At 41.2% G+C, this 18,227-nt stretch overlaps 1 protein-coding gene across 1 annotated transcript in view; it reads left to right on the top strand.

The window, feature by feature from the left end:
* The window catches only part of HSD17B12 (hydroxysteroid 17-beta dehydrogenase 12), a 55,052-nt gene that overhangs the window by 25,690 nt on the left and 11,135 nt on the right, over positions 1 to 18,227 (top strand). The window contains exons 4-7 of the mRNA XM_053387629.1: positions 4,946 to 5,056; positions 8,725 to 8,789; positions 9,825 to 9,869; positions 11,811 to 11,845. Coding sequence (XP_053243604.1) covers positions 4,946 to 5,056; positions 8,725 to 8,789; positions 9,825 to 9,869; positions 11,811 to 11,845 — 256 coding nt within the window. The remainder of the gene's footprint in view (positions 1 to 4,945; positions 5,057 to 8,724; positions 8,790 to 9,824; positions 9,870 to 11,810; positions 11,846 to 18,227) is intronic.

The raw sequence follows: 18,227 nt of genomic DNA, 5'->3' as shown, positions 1-18,227 counted from the left end.
CTATTCAGGGAAGACCGGCTTGAATTCTCTGTGATAATATATTATGTGTATAATATATATTTATAATACGAAATGGGGGACCCATGCTTGATAATTCTAGGCAGAAGGTGAAAAGGGATGCATTCACATCAAATTCATATCACGAGAGCTTTTTGAAATAGAGCGGGGAAAGTTGTTAAAGAGCTTAAGTATTGTTGTACTGTATTTTGGGTCTGTGGACCGCACTCAAGCTGTGTGTGTGTGTTTCAAATATATAAGCATTAATATCTGTGAGCTGGCCAACCTTTAAAAACAACAACTCAGAATAAGAGTTTTACAATTCTGGAATACTATAAACAGGTTTGGGGATGGAGAACTCTGTTTTACAAGCAGCAATGTCTACATTTATGAAAGATCTGAAACCATCATTGTGGCCTATTGATGCTGGAAAGCTTTGTAGCCACCCTTTCCCCTCTGCCGTGTACTATTTCCATGGTGAGAGGTGGTGGCTGAAATAGAGAAAGGCCCTGCTGGCAGATTTTTTTAAACAAAAAAATCTACTCTGAGTAGATTAGTATTTTATTTCATGTCAAAATTGTATAAATTTGGGTTCAGGAAGAAATTTTCTGTCATGTTTGCAAGTGATAGAATAGAAGTAGGAGATGTCTTGTAGTTCGTGCTTTTCCTAAATTGTGTGAACCATCAAGAGTATGCAATTTTTTGAAAAATATGATGAGACCTCACACTTTATTGATACATACCCCATATCTTGTTTAAGTCTTAACAACAGTAGAAACCAATAAAACAATGAAATCAAGTAACAAAACAGATTGGAGATGATGATCAGAACAGAATCAGACAAAATATTACAAAACAACATTAGTATAATTATAGTGGTGGTAACAAATCTGTTTAATGTGGTATAACTTAAGAGTTCAACATGTTTACTAAAGGGAACTTAGTTTGCATTGGGTCTGTCATATCCCCTAAGTCTTATTAAGTGCTAGTAAATGGGTGCACATTTATTCATATCATAGTTTGAATTTTTATTATAAAAAGAGCTTGTCTAGCTACTAATGGACATTTTCAACAACTGTTGCTATAAGTAATGATGATTTTAAAATGCAGTGTTCAAATAAAGTATCCAGGTTTAAAACTGAGCTTAGCAACCCACTAGATTGTATATATGGTGCAATCTGTGCAGGAACCTCTGGGCAGGTGTTTGCCTTTCAACAAGGCTAAAAATAGCATTCATTACCATAAGCATGAGGAACACACTCAGACATGAGCAGCATCACGATAACCCTGTGGGAGAACTTGGAAATGAACACAGTATTTTTCTTTCCAGTGCCAAATCATTCAAACTGGTGTAAACTACTTGAATGAAATTAATTTTCCCACCTGTCAAAATCAAGGTTTTTGCCATGTTTTCAGTGCATTGAAGGGAGGGTGATTCCTTCTCTTTGCTTACCCCATTCCATGTCTGTAGAACTGAAGCAGTTGTATCCTGTCAGCATAATACATATGTGGTGCTATTGAGTTTTTAAAGAGTTGCTAGTCTAGGAGTATATTTGCTGGAGTGGGTGTTGGATTGGACAGAGGTGTACCTACGCTTAGGCCTCTCAACTTTCCACTGGCTCTTGCCCACAGAGTGACACCTTTGTCACATGACTGGTGGAGCTCCCTGCTCCAGCTACTGAGTGGATGGTGCTGTGGTCTAAACCACTGAGCATCTTGGGCATGCTGATAGGAAGGTCGGCGGTTCAAATCCCCATGACGGAGTGAGTTCCATTGCTCTGTCCCAGCTTTTGCCAACCTAGCAATTCAAAAGCACACCAGTGCAAGTAGATAAATAGGAATATGTTAAATCCTGAGCAGGCCAAATGTCCATTGTGTAGCTCCTTTGGGCTGATCATCCCAGTAAATGATATGAAATATTTGTTTCTCTCACTCAACTTGGCAACTTTCCTCACTGCAGTACATGTGGGATTTTTTAACCAAGCCATTGATAAATTGTGCATTCATGGCAGAAACAGCTATGTAGCAGTGCATATTAATGTTACTCTTTTTCTAAATCCTGGATTATTTCTAAATCTTCGGTTATTACTTTTGCTAGCAATAAAAACCTCAAGTATTTCATAACAAAGAAAGGAGAATGGGTAGTGTCCATTGATATATTTATCTGCAAATACCCTGACCGCAAGATTTCAAACATGAATGTGTAGTGATAGAGCAGATGTTGCTAAAAATAGCAAGCCTCCACCTCCCTTCACAGAGATGTTGAACTTGATTTTCTTCTGACGTGATCACAAGACCACTGCTGCAGTAGGGACTTAATGCTATTTACGTCGTTATTTTGCATAGCAGCATATCCCTGGGGATTTATAAACAATGCAGCTGTTCTGAAAGATGAAGTAGGAAGCAAACAGTTGCATCTGCCATTAGGGATATTAGGAGGGGGAGGGGGAAGCAAGCAACGGAATACAATTAGGCTCACAAGTCTGCATGAATGCATAAGCAATTGTTTTTCTCGGTTGGGAAAAACCTAGGAATGACTTTGTCCTTTAAACTCACAACTATTTTTATGAATTACTTGAAGTATTTTACCTTACCAGTGTCTGTTAAAACAATCACTTAGAATTTAGAATGAAGTAATGTGTAGGGTTATTGCATCTTTTATGATTTTATAATACTATGAATTCCATTCAACAGTTTGCATAACAGATCTACCACTGCCCCCACGTGCCTCTAAAAAACCCCTTTGGAGTTGAGTAGTGGGGGAAATTGGAGGGGGAAAGACCATGGAGGCACTGAAGGCAAGAACAGTGAGTTTGTTGGGAGAGAGAGTGGACAAGAAGAGTGCATAGTGATTAAAGGGGTGTTGCATGCTCTGTACAATGAGAGAGGTGGGTTATTTTATCAGCAGAGGTCTGGATCAAGGTGAAAAGACTGAAGTGAAAATGATAGAGAATAAGCTTGCGGTCAAATCGGATGATTTCTAGAGCATGCATCATTTGACAAAGGCCACATGCTGACAACTTAGTAAGCCATAAACCAGGGCTTACCATAAAAGAGCAACTTGTTAGTGCACACTGCTGAATTGCTCCGGCTGCACTTTCCCCCTAGCATCTGTGGGAGCAATAAACTACAATCCTTCGTTAAAAAAGAACTAGCGCTCACAACTTTTTCTCTTCAAACGAACCATGATATAGTGTGCTCTGGGCCACATATTTATACTGCAGAAAACTAGTATGTTTGCAACAAAAACATGAGGTGTGTAACACCTGAAAAACTAAAATACATACCCTACTGTTGTATGAAGGTAATACCATAGTTTCTTCAATGCCTAAAAATGTTTCAGTGAGGAATAACTCAGCTTCCTGAATAGAGGAAACAAAGGGGGGTGTCAGCAATAAAACAATGGTGGTACCAGAGAATATGGAGGATACAGAGTGAAAGGAATACTTAGAAGAAAATAAGTTCAGTGATGGATTATTTTGTGTTTGAGGCAATAGTGAGCCATCCATCTGTCCATGAAGAAGGGTTGAGTGGGGGAAAGTATGGGATAGAAGCAGAACTTGGTGACCTGTGTATTAGTGGTACTGAAAGTCAAAGAATTTGCTAGTCTTTCAGTGGCAGCCACAGAAAACACAGAATCATTGTCTTTTGTAGCCGCAACTGAGGCAGGGAGGAAAGCAGATAAAACTTTTTTCTTGGTTAGCTGATAAATGAATGAATAGTGACACAGGGAGGAAGAGAATCCGCTAAGCACAGTTTCTCAGTGGCCTAAACCATAAAGGAAAAGTTTAGATTTTCGTCCCTTCAGTTTCAGAATTGATTCAGACTGTTCAATTGAGACCCAAGAAAACAAGGCAAGAATTATATTCTACTTATAAGAATTGTGGACAGCAGTCTCAATTTTGTACCATTTTGTTCAGTCTACAAAATGAAGAGATTCATTTATCTCATAGGGTGGTCTGACAAGTCTGTTTGTTTGTTTGGTTCTAAGTCTCTTTGGGTTGCCTTGGACAAGATAAAGTTACTAACAAATTTCATGGGGGTGTGAGGGGCCAGAGAAACTGAGCAGGTGGAGGAAAGAGTTGAAATGGGTGGAGTGATAGAAAAAGGAGGAAGCCCTTAGTTCAGACTTTGCTGAGTGGTGGGGGCTGGGAGAGAAAAAGGATGGTCTTTCCCATTTATGACTTTGACTCAGTCTATCGCCAGCACGCAGCTCTTGACAGATTACTTCCAAGGGAATGCGGCCCTTAACATTAAAAAAAAAAAATCCACCCCATGCATAAAGCTTTTCTATGCGATATGTCTTAGCTCTGCATAAGACTGCAGTTGTATGGAAGATTTGGCATACGATGCAGTATGTCCCCCAAATAAGGTTGCACCTTCTTGCAAGCAGTTTCTGTAATCAACACTTAACATTTTTGATCCGCCCCAAGTTGAAATGACTGCAATAAGGTACCGCTTTCTGTAACAATGTGTTGGATCTCTCCTTACATACACTTAAGTCCCTCAGAATGCTTAAGCCATGTTGTTTGGAGGAGCTTTGGATTATGTGAACATACTTAAGAGTGACATGCTCTTATCCCTGTCACTAACAAACACTAGGAAACTACTTTCAGTGTCCGAAGCAGCTGAATATTTTGCTGCCATTGAACAGTGTTTTTAACACAAATGACAAATCTATGCAGTATATTATTCCTTCACAAGGATGCTTATGTTGGAACTTTGTTTGGACCAGTATGTCTGATGGATCATTTAAAATTGGTCTTAATGGCAAAAGACTGGTAGTTTCATTCTGGTAAGAACAACTTTAAATGCATGCCATGTGTTGATGATTAGTTTATTTGACCCATTAGGACTTAACAGAAGAGGTTTGCATTGGGATTTTAAAGTTTTCCATGTTTGTTGTAAAAGAATCCATGCTTATATTTGTGTGTGTGCTTTGTTTCAGGAGAGCGGTTCAAGGTGGAAACGAAAACCATTCCTGCTGACTTTGAAGAGCGTGAATCTATTTACAGAAACATAAAAGCAGGCCTGGAAGGTCTCGAGATTGGTGTCCTAGGTTTGTATCTTACTCTTATTTCCATGTTATTTGCTGTGTTCTTGGAATCTTTGCTCCCAAGGAAAGTAGATAAAATTACTCAGTTCATAGCAACAAGTCATTTTGGAATAAACTTTGAAGCCTCTGTGCTTCATAAAACAGTTGTTCAGAAGTGGAAGAATTTACACTGTTATCAAGAGTAGCTTATCCTACGAAAAAGGTCACCTCTTCTCTTATGTCCTTCATGCTTCAGACATCTATCTAGATACCTTTGTAGTAGTTTTCTTGTATTTTCCAGCATGGTGAAGTTCAAGTATTGAGGCTAAAGCAGCTTCAAAGCTTAACCTCTTCCATTTTGCCCCTGCCTTCTACTGCATGTGTGATTGCTTAAATATGGCTAATAATATAGAGTCTAGGCCCCAGACATTTTTTCACCTCCTCAGTTAGAGATTAGTATTCTTGTTTAGTGGGTTAGATGATTCCTTTAGGATTGGAGGACTTTCATAGAAGTCTTTCTTATTGTTCAGGCTCCTGCTTGTCTTGCACTCTTTATTCTGAGCCATATTAAGGAAATCTCTTCAGATACATTTGAATTCCGGTAATGTGTTGCATCTCCTTTCTGACTAGAGTATATCATAGAATCATAGAATTTTAGAACTGGAAAGGGACACCGAGGATCATCTAGTCTAACCTCCTGCAGTGCAGGAATCCCATAGGGGGATCGAACCTGTGACCTTGGTATTATCAGCACCATGCTCTAAAACCAACTGAGTTATCCAGTGGTTGAATGAGTGGTAGAATATATGTAAATCTGGATCCACGTATTCACTCCGTGTTATAGGCTAGATTTTTGCTTCTGGAAATGAAGCATTTTGCAGAGTATGATCAAATATAGGTGATCCCAGATTCAGTTATTAATTTGTTGCATTGGAGACTGCAACTGCAGAAATGATATTACTGAGGAACAGCAAACTAGATTATATTGTTCACCAACTGGAGGAAAGACTGGGGAAAAATAAGTTGGTATTCCTCTTCCCTTGATCTGTTTCTGCCCTGCCACCACAAGGTCCCTGAAGTGAGAAGTGCCCTGCTTACACTAGCTGAAATCAATTTCCATATCTTCCATTCATCTGTTTTGCTGACATTTGGATACTTAAATAGTTCATTGTAATATGTTGGAAAGTGGCTATGCCATATTGACTGGAGTTCTAGACTTGGACTACTTCCAAGACACTTCTTCTCAGCCCAGCCTATGTCATAGTGACATTAAAATGGGATAATGCTCTGCATGTTGCTCTGAGATCATTAAAGATTAACTTGCCCACCTACAGTGTGAGAACATGCCAGGAGCAAATGGCAACTGTTTGGGGGATACTTTCAATTCAGTAGGATTATCAGCTTAAACCAGGACTCACCAAATGCAGGATCTCCTCTTTGAGGATATGTATTCATAAGACTCTTTTTCTGAGCGATTCATTGTATTCATACCATGCAACTTTCTCCTGCAATGCCCAAACTGGTCCCCCACTTAACTCATGGCAAATGGAAGCCATAGCAGACCAGATCAGATTTCAGTTGCTCCACACAAAGTTAAGTGCAACGCCACATGGAGTGATCCTATGCCATACTGTCAGACAGTTTATGCATATTGAATTTAGGAACAAAGCACCAGTAAACGAAGCAAGAGAAGCTCACACTAGCAGTTAAAATTAATTTAGATTTTCCCAATTCTCTCTGCACTTTGGGAGATGATGGGAGGTTTTCCCTGATAAATTGGAGTGTCTACATTAGTGTAAGCAGTAAGTCTGATAATAAAACTTGAGGACACTATATTGTTCCATTGAAAAATTAGATTTAAACAATGCTCAGTAAATTTCATATGCTGCCAATTGATTGGGGGTGGAAGGAGGGGTACAATTTCACAGATATGAAGGGTATGAAAACAGCTTTATTGAATGCTTTCATTTGTTGAATCTGTGTATAATGTACCTCGAAATAGCACAGGAGCAAGCAAACCTATTCAAAAAGCTAGTAATTGTTGCTGAAAACATAGAATGCTTAATGTAATGGGAAAGCCATTAATGAGGTTTCTCCTGCATTATTCTTTCACTCTACCTCTTCATCTACCTCCCAAAATTCTTTATGAACGGTTTTCAAAGAACTAGTGTGGTGTGTTGGTTTATACTGCCATCTAATGTACTGATGATGATCTGACTTGGGACTGATGTAAGAATACTGTCCCTTTGCAGGTTACTTTCTTCCCAAAATGACTCACTGTGTCATAAATACCTACTCTTCCGCAGTCATTTCTAATGAACAGAATCACAGTGGATGCTGTGATACAGTTTATGAACAGAAACTTGGAATGTTAATTGCTGATAATGAAATAAACTATCGCTTGGTATCCTTGTAAGTGTCAAGTGGAAAGTTTATTGGCATTGGACATAATGCATACAAAAAGGCAAAACAGAGATAAAGGTATTCTATGAAGAAAATTTTGCAAAAAAAGTAGAGATCAACTCTTCTGACAGCCTATTATTATTAATATTTAAATCTCTTACCCTCCATCATAAAAACATTCTAAAAAATTGCACTCACAGGAGTAGGGTGGGTGCTGAAAATATTTATCTTGAGTGCCAAAGGTGCATCTTCAGCATTCAATGGGAACTATATAATAACTATAAAATAGATTCATCTCTGTGGGGAATTCCACAACTTAGCCACATAGAATTCCTTCCCTCTCCTGAGCCACCGCCATCCTGAACCTCTGAGGGCACTGGAATTACCAAGAAGGGCCCATTTCCTGCTCAACATCCAAGAGGGCCTGTAGGGAAGGAGGTAGTCTTTGAGATATTTGGAACATAAGTTGTTTAGGGTTTTTGAATACTAAAATGAGCACCTTGAAATGGGTTCCAAAATGTCTGGTAGCCAATGCAGCTTATCTAAAATAGGGATTATATAAGTTCTAAATCGAACCCCAGCCAGTAATCTGGCTGTTGCATTTTGGACCAGTTGAAGTTTCTGAGTCCTCTTTAGCATCTGTCTTTCCAGATTCAAACACAGTTTATTGGCCCTTATCCAGTCCATCACTGCATCTAGACACCAATTAAAAGCTTTCACAGCCCCTCCTGATTCAGATGTTATGCAGAAGTATGTCACCAGCATACTGGAGTTGCCTTTAACAGAATAAGTTAGGGGTCAGCAACCTAAGGCCCATGGGCTGGAAGTGACCCATGGAGATCGTTTGACCGGCCCACGAGCCACCCCCCGAACCAAGCTACCCGCTTGTGCACTGCGTTAAACCAGCGCTGCGCGGGGACTCATTTCCATGGCGCCGAAAATCGCATCTGCGTAGATGCCAAAAATCGCGGGCACTCACACAATCCGGCCCATGGAGGGATCTCAGTGGGACTGATCCGGCCCAGGCAAGATAAACCTTGCTGACCCCTGGAATAAGTTATGTTGCCTCTCCTTTGCCGTTGTTCAGTGATCTTCTGTGTCCACGTTGTTGATATTGTAAGAAACTCAGATGAATTTATAATCTGAAGTATCAAGAGTTTTCCCACCAGGAATTGAGAGTCTAGGCATCAAGTGAATTCAGATTATTTAAAAGCTGAATATAGTGATGTACACATTTCATTTCAGAATGTAATACCTTGTGTGAACTTTTCCTTCTATTTTCCCCGCAGTAAATAATGTGGGTATGTCATATACTTATCCTGAATTCTTCCTTGACATTCCAGACGTAGATAAAGTAAGTATTGTCTTCTACTCTTGCCCCTCTTTTAAATTTTTAAGATAGACTTGTAAAAAAATAAGCACAACTTTGGATGTATTTCTATAAACATGATAAAAATAAGGTAGAATATGTTAGCAAAAAGAACAGAGTTTTCTATGCAGTCTCATAAATAATTGAATACTAAAATTGAGGTTCACAGTGATCATGTAATCCAAATACAAGGATTTAGGTTGTTGTCACAACCCAGTCCCATCTCCTAAATACTGATAAGATGGCTTTAAGTTAAACTTACTTTTGCATATCTTTTTCTTAAGGTGGTTAGGCAGGTTTCCTCTCAATTTTATTAAGGTATTTATTTTGATACAGAGGAATCAACAGTTGAGGCTACCATGCTAGTCACTAAGACCAAAAATTGACCGATTTAGTGTTTTGCAACTACTTCATGTTTAAATTATCTTGACTGTTTTAACTGCTTATAAAATTTGGAATATTAGTGCCATGCATTTCACATAAGTGAGCAATTCTGGGTTAACCATAGTGCTGAATGGGTTTTACTGCACCATGCTATCAAGTTGATAAAACCTATTTCCACCCACTTGGGTTTTCCTTGCCTTGGTTTGACTAGCAATAAGCCAAAATATTTTCTCAAAACTTGAGAAAATACAGGTTTATTTCTAGCCACTCAGGTAAATCAGAGTTTGCTGAGATTTGTATTATCAGCCAAGAAATTATGAAGCTAAGGAGCATCTCTGTCACAATCTCTTGTCCAGTTCTCTTCCTTATCACATGAAACAGTGTAAGTTATTCAATAGCATTTATTACCAGAGCAAAGGTACTTATTCTGCATACCTGTGAAGTGTTCTGTATTGAGTATAGCTGATGTGATAGTGCGAAACTTTTGTGTTATTTTTAAAATTTAACAACTGCTTCTTCATCTGACTTAAGTAAATAAGCACGTCATACATCTCAATTGCTGCCGTTTTTGTTTAAATCAGGAATTTATGGTATCCTGCTATAGTGCCGTTTTTCATTGGGTTTTTTTTCTTATAGACAATTGACAAGCTGGTGAATATTAATATCATATCTGTGTGCAAGGTAAGTGCCACCTTGTGTAGATGTGGGGGGAGAGGATATGGCACCTTTTTCTATTTGTCAGTATCAAGTAATTCAGTTGTTTGTCATAAATATCGTATTCATCCATGCAGTCTGCCCATTGTAGGTGCAGTTTCACACTCCTGTTTTGTCAGGTTGTTACAATTGCTTGCCTGGAGCAATAGCTTCCACATAAGTCTGTTTTCTTTAGTAGCCTCTGGAAGTGACTCTGCAGCTGATAATAACACAACTTTCTCTCTCAGAATGCTCTGGGACACTATAGGGAAACATCAGTGGTGGCTGTAAGCAATGGTACACTCAGAGTGTTACTGCTGCCTGCCCATCAGGGTTCATCAGAGGGAATCCACCAGAGAGCATTTTGCTCTCTGTAGCCTGCTCTGGTCCAAAACTATTCTTTTGTTACCCACAATGCTCATTTTTAAAATAATCTTGGAGTTCTGAAAATTAGTGATAATTTCTAAAGCACTATTCCTGGCATCTCCCCCGCCTCCATAGAATATGATGTTGGGGAAGGAGCCCCACTGATTCACATAAGCACATCACACCAGTGCAAATGCTCACATCTACTGACTGTTCTTGTATTCAAAGAGCTTCAAGCATGTGGCCTTTCTGAGATGTTTCAGGTGGACACTGCATATGAAGTGGTCATGAGCTCTTGATTGCCCTTGCAATCACTATGATTACATGGTTTGTCCCATTACCACATGAAAATGCTTAACTGAAAGACTGTAAGTGATAGTTAATAAAAGCAGGAAATACCTTTATATTTGTCATATTTAGCTTGGATTTAATTCTCCAAGGTCCCCTGTTTCTGTTATGTTTGCATGGTTATCCTTTCATCTATCTCCAAATACAATGGTATAGAGATGACAACTTTTTCAAAAGAAGAAGTTATCATAGCAATTATAAAAGATGACATTAGGAATAGCGCTCCCAAAATGTAAATTGCTATACAAGTTTGTACATTGTTGCAACTTCTGTCTGGCATAGGTCATTTTTCATTCCCGCTTTACACATTATGATGAGTGTGACTCAGCAAAAGTCACCAATTTACTCCGTGACGGACCCAGGACATCTGCATCCTCCAAGGCCATCTCTTGGCAAAGGAATTGTGTAGGATAGGACATTATGCAAAATGTGTACAAAATGGCTGTCCCCATTCTGCTTCAATTATGACACCAATGATTTGTTTTGACCTGGTGCAATCCATTAAAAAGAAGCATTGTAGCCAGACCACTTCAGTTCATGTCAGCAAGATTTGGCCATGGCCCACAGCCATTAAAGATGATGATAGAGGCCGTATTGTGGATTGCTTGTCCTGTTCTCACACTTTAGCATACTGTGATGCTGGATTTTAGAATTGGTTGGTGCCTATTAAGAAGAATCATAGAATCTAAGGTAGAATGGAGCCAAAAGAGCATCTATTTCTCTTTCTACCTTAAATCACAGTACCATACAAACTTCATGATAATCCTTACAAAGCTTCCACTGTCCTTATGCCATCATTTGAACTTTGTGGTATGGTGGTGGCGTAACTAGAATTCTTGTACGTCTACCAGAAATCAGTGCCTAGAATCAGTATTATGAGGTATTTGACTGTAATTTCACCAAGATGGTATTTAGAAGCCTATAATCAGTGGTGCTGTAGCAGTACAAACAAGAAAGAAGAGCAGACTACCGGTGTGTGCTGTAACAAGTACAAATGAGTTCATCTGATTCACTGCACATGCTTTGTGCAAGAACCAAGTGACACCAATAGAATAAAAATATGCTGCTTCCACAAATGAAGGCCTTCAATTCTCCTAGACTATTTTGAGGTGAAGAGGTGTCGGTTTCTTTATGAGGAGGCAGAGAGGCTTCCCTCAATCTGGTGTCTGCATCCCACTCAATCACCAGGTTTTTGTTTCTTATTTATTTTTTCAGATGACACGATTGGTGCTGCCCAGCATGCTGGAAAGGTGAGTCACACAAATACTATCCAGACAGTCATCATTATTTATAGGGGAGAATCCTTTCTTTGAAAAATTCATTACTATGACTAATCAGCCTGGCCTCCATGTTTCAGTGGCAAAGTAATGCCGTGTGAGTCATGGTTCTGGGTGCATGAATCATCAGACGTGGAAGCCTATCTCCACTTGATTCCCTTTTTTATTTTCCCTTTCCCCTTCACTGTTGTGGTGATTTCTTTTAAAATGGAATTTTAAAAAACCCTTCTGACTCATCGGTGTGAACTCAACAACCTGCAGTTCTGTGGGGGTGGCTGTGGTTACTGGGATGTTCCCGGGAATAACCTTTTTAAAGCCATTTCTGAGAGGCACGAGAAGCAAAATGGGTATAGAGAATAAGCTCTAGTTGTATTGCAGGTGGCAGATTGAGGGAAGTGTGCAAACAAAAGCAGGAAGCTCCTGGAATAACATGGTGCTGTAATATATACAACCTTTTGGTGCTTGTCTCCTGTAATGCTTCCTGCCTGTAAGGCTATCACACTGAGTCCTATAGAGCTTGTGTTGGGGTTTCCCAGTCACTTGACTGCTGCACGACGCAGATAGTCCTTCTGAAAGTATAAAACTCCCCACTTCCTCCATTCCTCCCACATGAATTAGAAAGAAAGATTGGATGCAAAAAGACACCCTGCCATTGGTATCTTCCTCATCCTGCTTCAGACTGGTATAAGTGTCATTTTCAGCACTGTGTCTTGTTCAACATTACAAATGGTCTTCCATCCTTTCAGGATTGTTCTATCGCAGAAGGGAATGTGTGGTATTCCAGATGTTACCGAGCTATTGATCACGTCATCTCGGATGACTGGTCATGCTAGCTGAGTGATGGGAGATGGGAGGTCAGCAGCATCTCGAGAGCCATAGGTTTCCCACCCCTCTTCTGCAGGAATCAATTCCCTCTTGCTCAGTGGAGACACAAACTAAGGTAGCTGGAAAACTAGTCTCGCTGCAGGTGATCTATTCCAATCTCTTCATTCTTGGTAGAGTTCCCGCTTGCCTCCATAAGAATTCTGCCCACCCACTTTTACTGACTTGCGGTGACTCAGTCTAGAGATCAAATAATTGCTAATGTATATTTCACAAGCTTCTGAATTTCTTGACTTCAACCGTAACAATGTTGATGCAGACAGTTCAATTCCCTTTTATAAATTTCCTCTTATATGTGTTCCTCACATATCTCAGACTTGCTCAGAACTTCTCTGAGACCGTAGTAGTCTTTAGCATCCAATTAATCCTGCCATCCCCTTCATGGATCACTGCCTTGCCATGGCGAAGGGGCTTGAAGAACTCAGAGAAGCTATGAACTATGCCGAGCAGGGCACCCAAGATGAACAGGTCATAGTGGAGAGTTTTGACCAAACGTGATCCACCTGGAGGAGGAACCGGCAAGCCACTCCAGTATCCCTGCCAAGAAAACTCCATGGACAAAGACAACAGGCATATAAAAGTTATGACGCTGGAAGATGAGCCCCTCAGGTCGGAAGGCGTCCAACATGCTACTGGGGAAGAGCGGAGGGCAAGTACAAGTAGATCCAGAGCTGATGAAGCGGCTGGGCCAAAGCCGAAAGGACGCCCAGTTGCGGATATGCCTGAAAGCGAAAGGAAAGTCCAATGCTGTAAAGAAAAATATTGCATAGGAACCTGGAATGTAAGAACCATGAACCTGGGTAAGTTGGAGGTGGTCAAAAATGAGATCTGTTCAAGAAAATTGGAGATATGAAAGGAACATTTCGTACAAAGATTTCCATAATAAAGGACAAAAGTGGAAAGGACCTAACAGAAGCAGAAGACATCAAGAAGAGGTGGCAAGAATACACAGAGGAATTATACCAGAAAGAAATGGATGTCTCGTATACCCCAGGTAGTGTAGTTGCTGACCTTGAGCCAGACATCCTGGAGAGTGAAGTCAAATGGGCCTTAGAAAGCACTGCAAATAACAAGCCCAGTGGAAGTGATGGTATTCCAGCTGAACTATTTACAACTACAAACATGAGTCTGAACTGCGGGAGGCAGTGGAAGACAGGAGTGCCTGGCGTGCTCTGGTCCATGGGGTCACGAAGAGTCGGACACGACTAAACGACTAAACAACAACAACAACAAATCCTGCCATACCACTTGCTCTAGTTCGTGAGCATAATACAGTGGAGATCATCTGTTCACTCCCTGTGGGTGATGGCACACTATCCTTCTCCGGAGTTTAGGATGACCAGGAAGAGTTGGAAGTAGGCAACTCTGGGGTTGTGATGATTGTAAAGACTCTTACCTCTGCCACCATTGCATTTGCTCATTGTTGTCCAGAGGAACTCTTCTGGGTGGTGAAAGGCCATGTTATTAACTATAGTTTTGTATCCAGTCTTTCATATTTTTTAGCTACAGGTTCAAATATGCAGTTGCATCTCCACTCCAGAGTTTTCTGAATAAAACCAATTATTTGGATCTGTTCTAGGCTGGTTTTAGGCCTTGTTTTGGCACAAACAGCTGTGGTGGATAACATATCTGGGAGATGGGCAAGGGAAGAAGAAGAAGAAGAAGAAGAAGAAGAAGAAGAAGAAGAAGGAGAGGAGTTTGGATTTGATATCCCGCTTTATCATTACCTGAAGTGCCAGCCTGCTGTTTCTTTTGGATCTGTCAGTAGTTTTCAGAACTATCACCTGTTATATGCTTCTGGGCCATCTTGCTGGGATGAGTGTATGTGATACCATTCTTCCAGCAGTTCCATTACCATTACCATGTCTGTACTCAGAAAGTGGTGATTGGAGACCGCTGTCTTACTCTTTGGGCTTTGACCTATGGTGTACCACAAAGTTCCATTTTGTCCCTCGTGCTTTTGAGTATTTACATCAAATCCGCTCCTTCCTCCTGGGCCGTGTTCAGAAAGTGGTGGTGGGGGATGAGTGTTCAGACCCCTGGGCTCTCACTTGTGGGGTGCCTCAGGGTTCTGTCCTCTCCCCCATGCTTTTCAACATCTACATGCAGCCGCTGGGAGAGATCATCAGGGGGTTTGGGCTGGGTGTTCATCAGTATGCGGTTGATACCCAGCTCTACCTCTCTTTCAAATTGGAACCAATGAAGGCGGTGAAGATCCTGTGAGTGTCTGGAGGCGGTTGGAGGATGGATGGCGGCTAACAGATTGAGGCTGAATCCTGACAAGACAGAAGTACTGTTTTGGGGGGACAGGAGGCGGGCAGGTGTGGAAGACTCCCTGGTCCTGAATGGGGTAACTGTGCCCCTGAAGGACCAGGTGCGCAGCCTGGGAGTCATTCTGTCCATGGAGGCACAGGTCAATTCTGTGGCCAGAGCAGCTGTTTATCAGCTCCACCTGGTACGCAGGCTGAGACCCTACCTGCCCACAGACTGTCTCGCCAGAGTGGTGTATGCTCTGGTTATCTCTCACTTGGACTACTGCAATGCGCTCTATGTGGGGCTACCTTTGAAGGTGACCCGGAAACTACAATTAATCCAGAATGTGGCAGCTAGACTGGTGACTGGGAGTGGCCGCCGAGACCATATAACACCGGTCTTGAAAGACCTACACTGGTTCCCAATACGTTTCCGAGCACAATTCAAAGTGTTGGTGCTGATCTTTAAAGCCCTAAACGGCCTCGATCCAGTATACCTGAAGGAGCATCTCCACCTCCATCGTTCTGCCCGGACACTGAGGTCCAGCACCGAGGGCCTTCTGGCGGTTCCCTCACTGCGAGAAGCCAAGTTACAGGGATCCAGGCAGAGGGCCTTCTCGGTAGTGGCGCCCTCCCACCAGATGTCAAAGAGAAAAATAACTACCAAACTTTTAGAAGACATCTAAAGGCAGCCCTGTTTAGGGAAGCTTTTAATGTTTAATAGGTTATTGTACTTTAGTGTTTTGTTGGAAGCCGCCCAGAGTGGCTGGGGGGACCCAGCCAGATGGGTGGGGTATAAATAATAATAATTATTATTATTATTATTATTATTATTATTATTATTATTATTATTATTATTATATCTTTGGATGAAATCATCTGGCGTTTTTGAGCTGAGATGTCACCAGGATACAGATGACACACAACTTTTCCTCTTGATTCCATTGTCTGATCTCAGAGAAGTGGTGGAGGTGATGAACCAGTGTCTAGAGTCAGTGCAGGGTGAATATAGGTTAACAAGCTGAAACTTAATTCCACAAAGCAGAGCTATTATTGGTTATGAGTACTGGAGACCTTGATAAGATAGTTCAATCTGTCCTGGTTGGGGTTACACTGTTCTTTAAGTAGTAGGTATGTAACTTGGGGGTATTCCTTGATCCATCACTTTCCATGGATGCTCAATTGGTGGTTGCTAACTTGTGTTTTGTCATCTTCAACTGATAATCCATCTGTGACCAAACCTGGAGAAGATGGGCTTGGCATAAGTAATTCATGCAAAGAATCCACCACCACGTTTGCTGTATAATATTTGTATACTATCTTAGGATGACGCTGATGATGACAGTAATGATAATAATAAATGTGCACTTTGACTTTATAAAACATATTTTATAGCCACAAGAATTGAGAACAAAAAGCATTAAACATCAAATGCATTGCAACCATAAATTGGTGGTTTAGTACTGCAACGATCATGATTTCACATATACAAATAGAAACTAATCCCCTGCCTCAGCCCACTCTGTGCGGTATAATAAAACCACAGTAGTATGAAATTGATGCCTTCTATAAAATAGACAGAAATTGATTATTAAAAATAATTAATAGTTGCAAGGCAGTTCACAGAACTAAAGCAACATAAAGCAATTAAATACATAGCTACTCCGTTTCCTATCTAAAAATAGCAGCACACCACACTTCACCAGAAAGTGCACTGAAATAAAAATGTCTTCATAGTCTGCTTAAAGGTCAATGCAGACCATTCTGACCACTCGTGAGCAGCATCTTGTGCAAGTAGATGGTTGTTAGAACAGACTGACACTCCCTGAGAAGCAAATGCTATGCAGTCTTTCTCGAGGTGCTAGAAATTGTTCCAACCCTCTTAAGAAAAAGATCCACATTCTGTGGTAAGGTTACTTACATTCTGCATAAAGCCAAATTCATCACCTGTTATGTATATTCTATCCATAACCATACTGCACAAAGATAAGTGGTACACTGTTCAGCACAATCTTTGCCTAGAGCAGTGGTGCACAATTCAAATCACGACAAACATTAAATTGTTGGCTCCCCCCTCCCCCCGGCCGCCTCTAGAAGTTAATTGTATTACAGAGGCAGCTTGCTTTTTACCACTTTACATAGAGCTGGGGCAGACGAGGGTTGCCATAACAACAATGGGAGAGCTAAATATAGCATGTTTTTCTACAATTTTGCTTAAGGTAGAATGCTGATGAGGTATTAGGGTGTGTTCAGTCAGTCACTTTGTGCATTCATGTTAGACAAATCTGATTAGAGAGAGCTAGAGAATGTGTAGTAAAATTTTATATATAAAGAGATCCATTGGCTCAGTTCCAGCTTGCCAAGCTATTGTCCGTTCTCTCTCACAACTTCTACCCCCCACCCCACCACGATCTTGGTATCTGAGCAAAGTCTCCATAATTGCTGTTGGTTTTATAATTCTTATCCTCTAACCTATCTTTGGGTTAATATGTAGCCTTGACTTTCACAAAGGAAAAATGCTTGGATGGAACCATTGTTGAACGGGAAACGTTTTGTTTTGTCATTGAATCTGTTCCGGCTAGTGTCCCACTTTATCATGCGTTGTACCTACAAAGAGATAACCTTAGTGCCCTGGACTTCAGGGAAATCTTGTAGCCACTAGGACTGTAGCATTAAAATATTTTGATTGCTCCATTTTAAAAACATTTTTAATCAACTGCAAATTGGGTGAGAGACTTTTAAATTTGTTGTGCTTCTTATTTAGTACTGGTAAAAACTGCAGACGGAAACCGCCATTGTCAGGGGCTCAGGAGCAGAAGCACAGGGGAGAGAGGAAATGGAGAGCGAAGGGGAGGAATCCGAGGGGAGCGTAGGGGAGTATGACAGTGACCCGAGAGATTCCATGAGCTTCTCCAGCGAATCAGAAGATTCCCAGAAGGGGGCGCCGATGGTGAGGGCAAGGGGGGTCCCAGGGGGGACGCACCAGAAGCAAGGGGCCAGCGGGGACTCCCAAAGCAGCAGCGGGGGATCAGGACCAGCTTCCCCACCAGAGCGCAGTGGGGGGGGAAGAGTCACATGTGTCAGGACCAGCCTCTCCTCCAGCGGGGAGAGAAGATGAGTCAGGGCTGACCACGCCCCCATCGGAAAGTGGGGAAACGGAGGGGAGGTCAGTTCCAGCTAGCCTCCCCGAAGGGGGGAGCAGTGACAGCAGCAGTATAACG

Source organism: Podarcis raffonei, chromosome 1, assembly GCF_027172205.1.
Source record: "Podarcis raffonei isolate rPodRaf1 chromosome 1, rPodRaf1.pri, whole genome shotgun sequence".
Taxonomy (NCBI): domain Eukaryota; kingdom Metazoa; phylum Chordata; class Lepidosauria; order Squamata; family Lacertidae; genus Podarcis; species Podarcis raffonei.
This window is presented reverse-complemented; position numbering and strand designations above follow the sequence as displayed.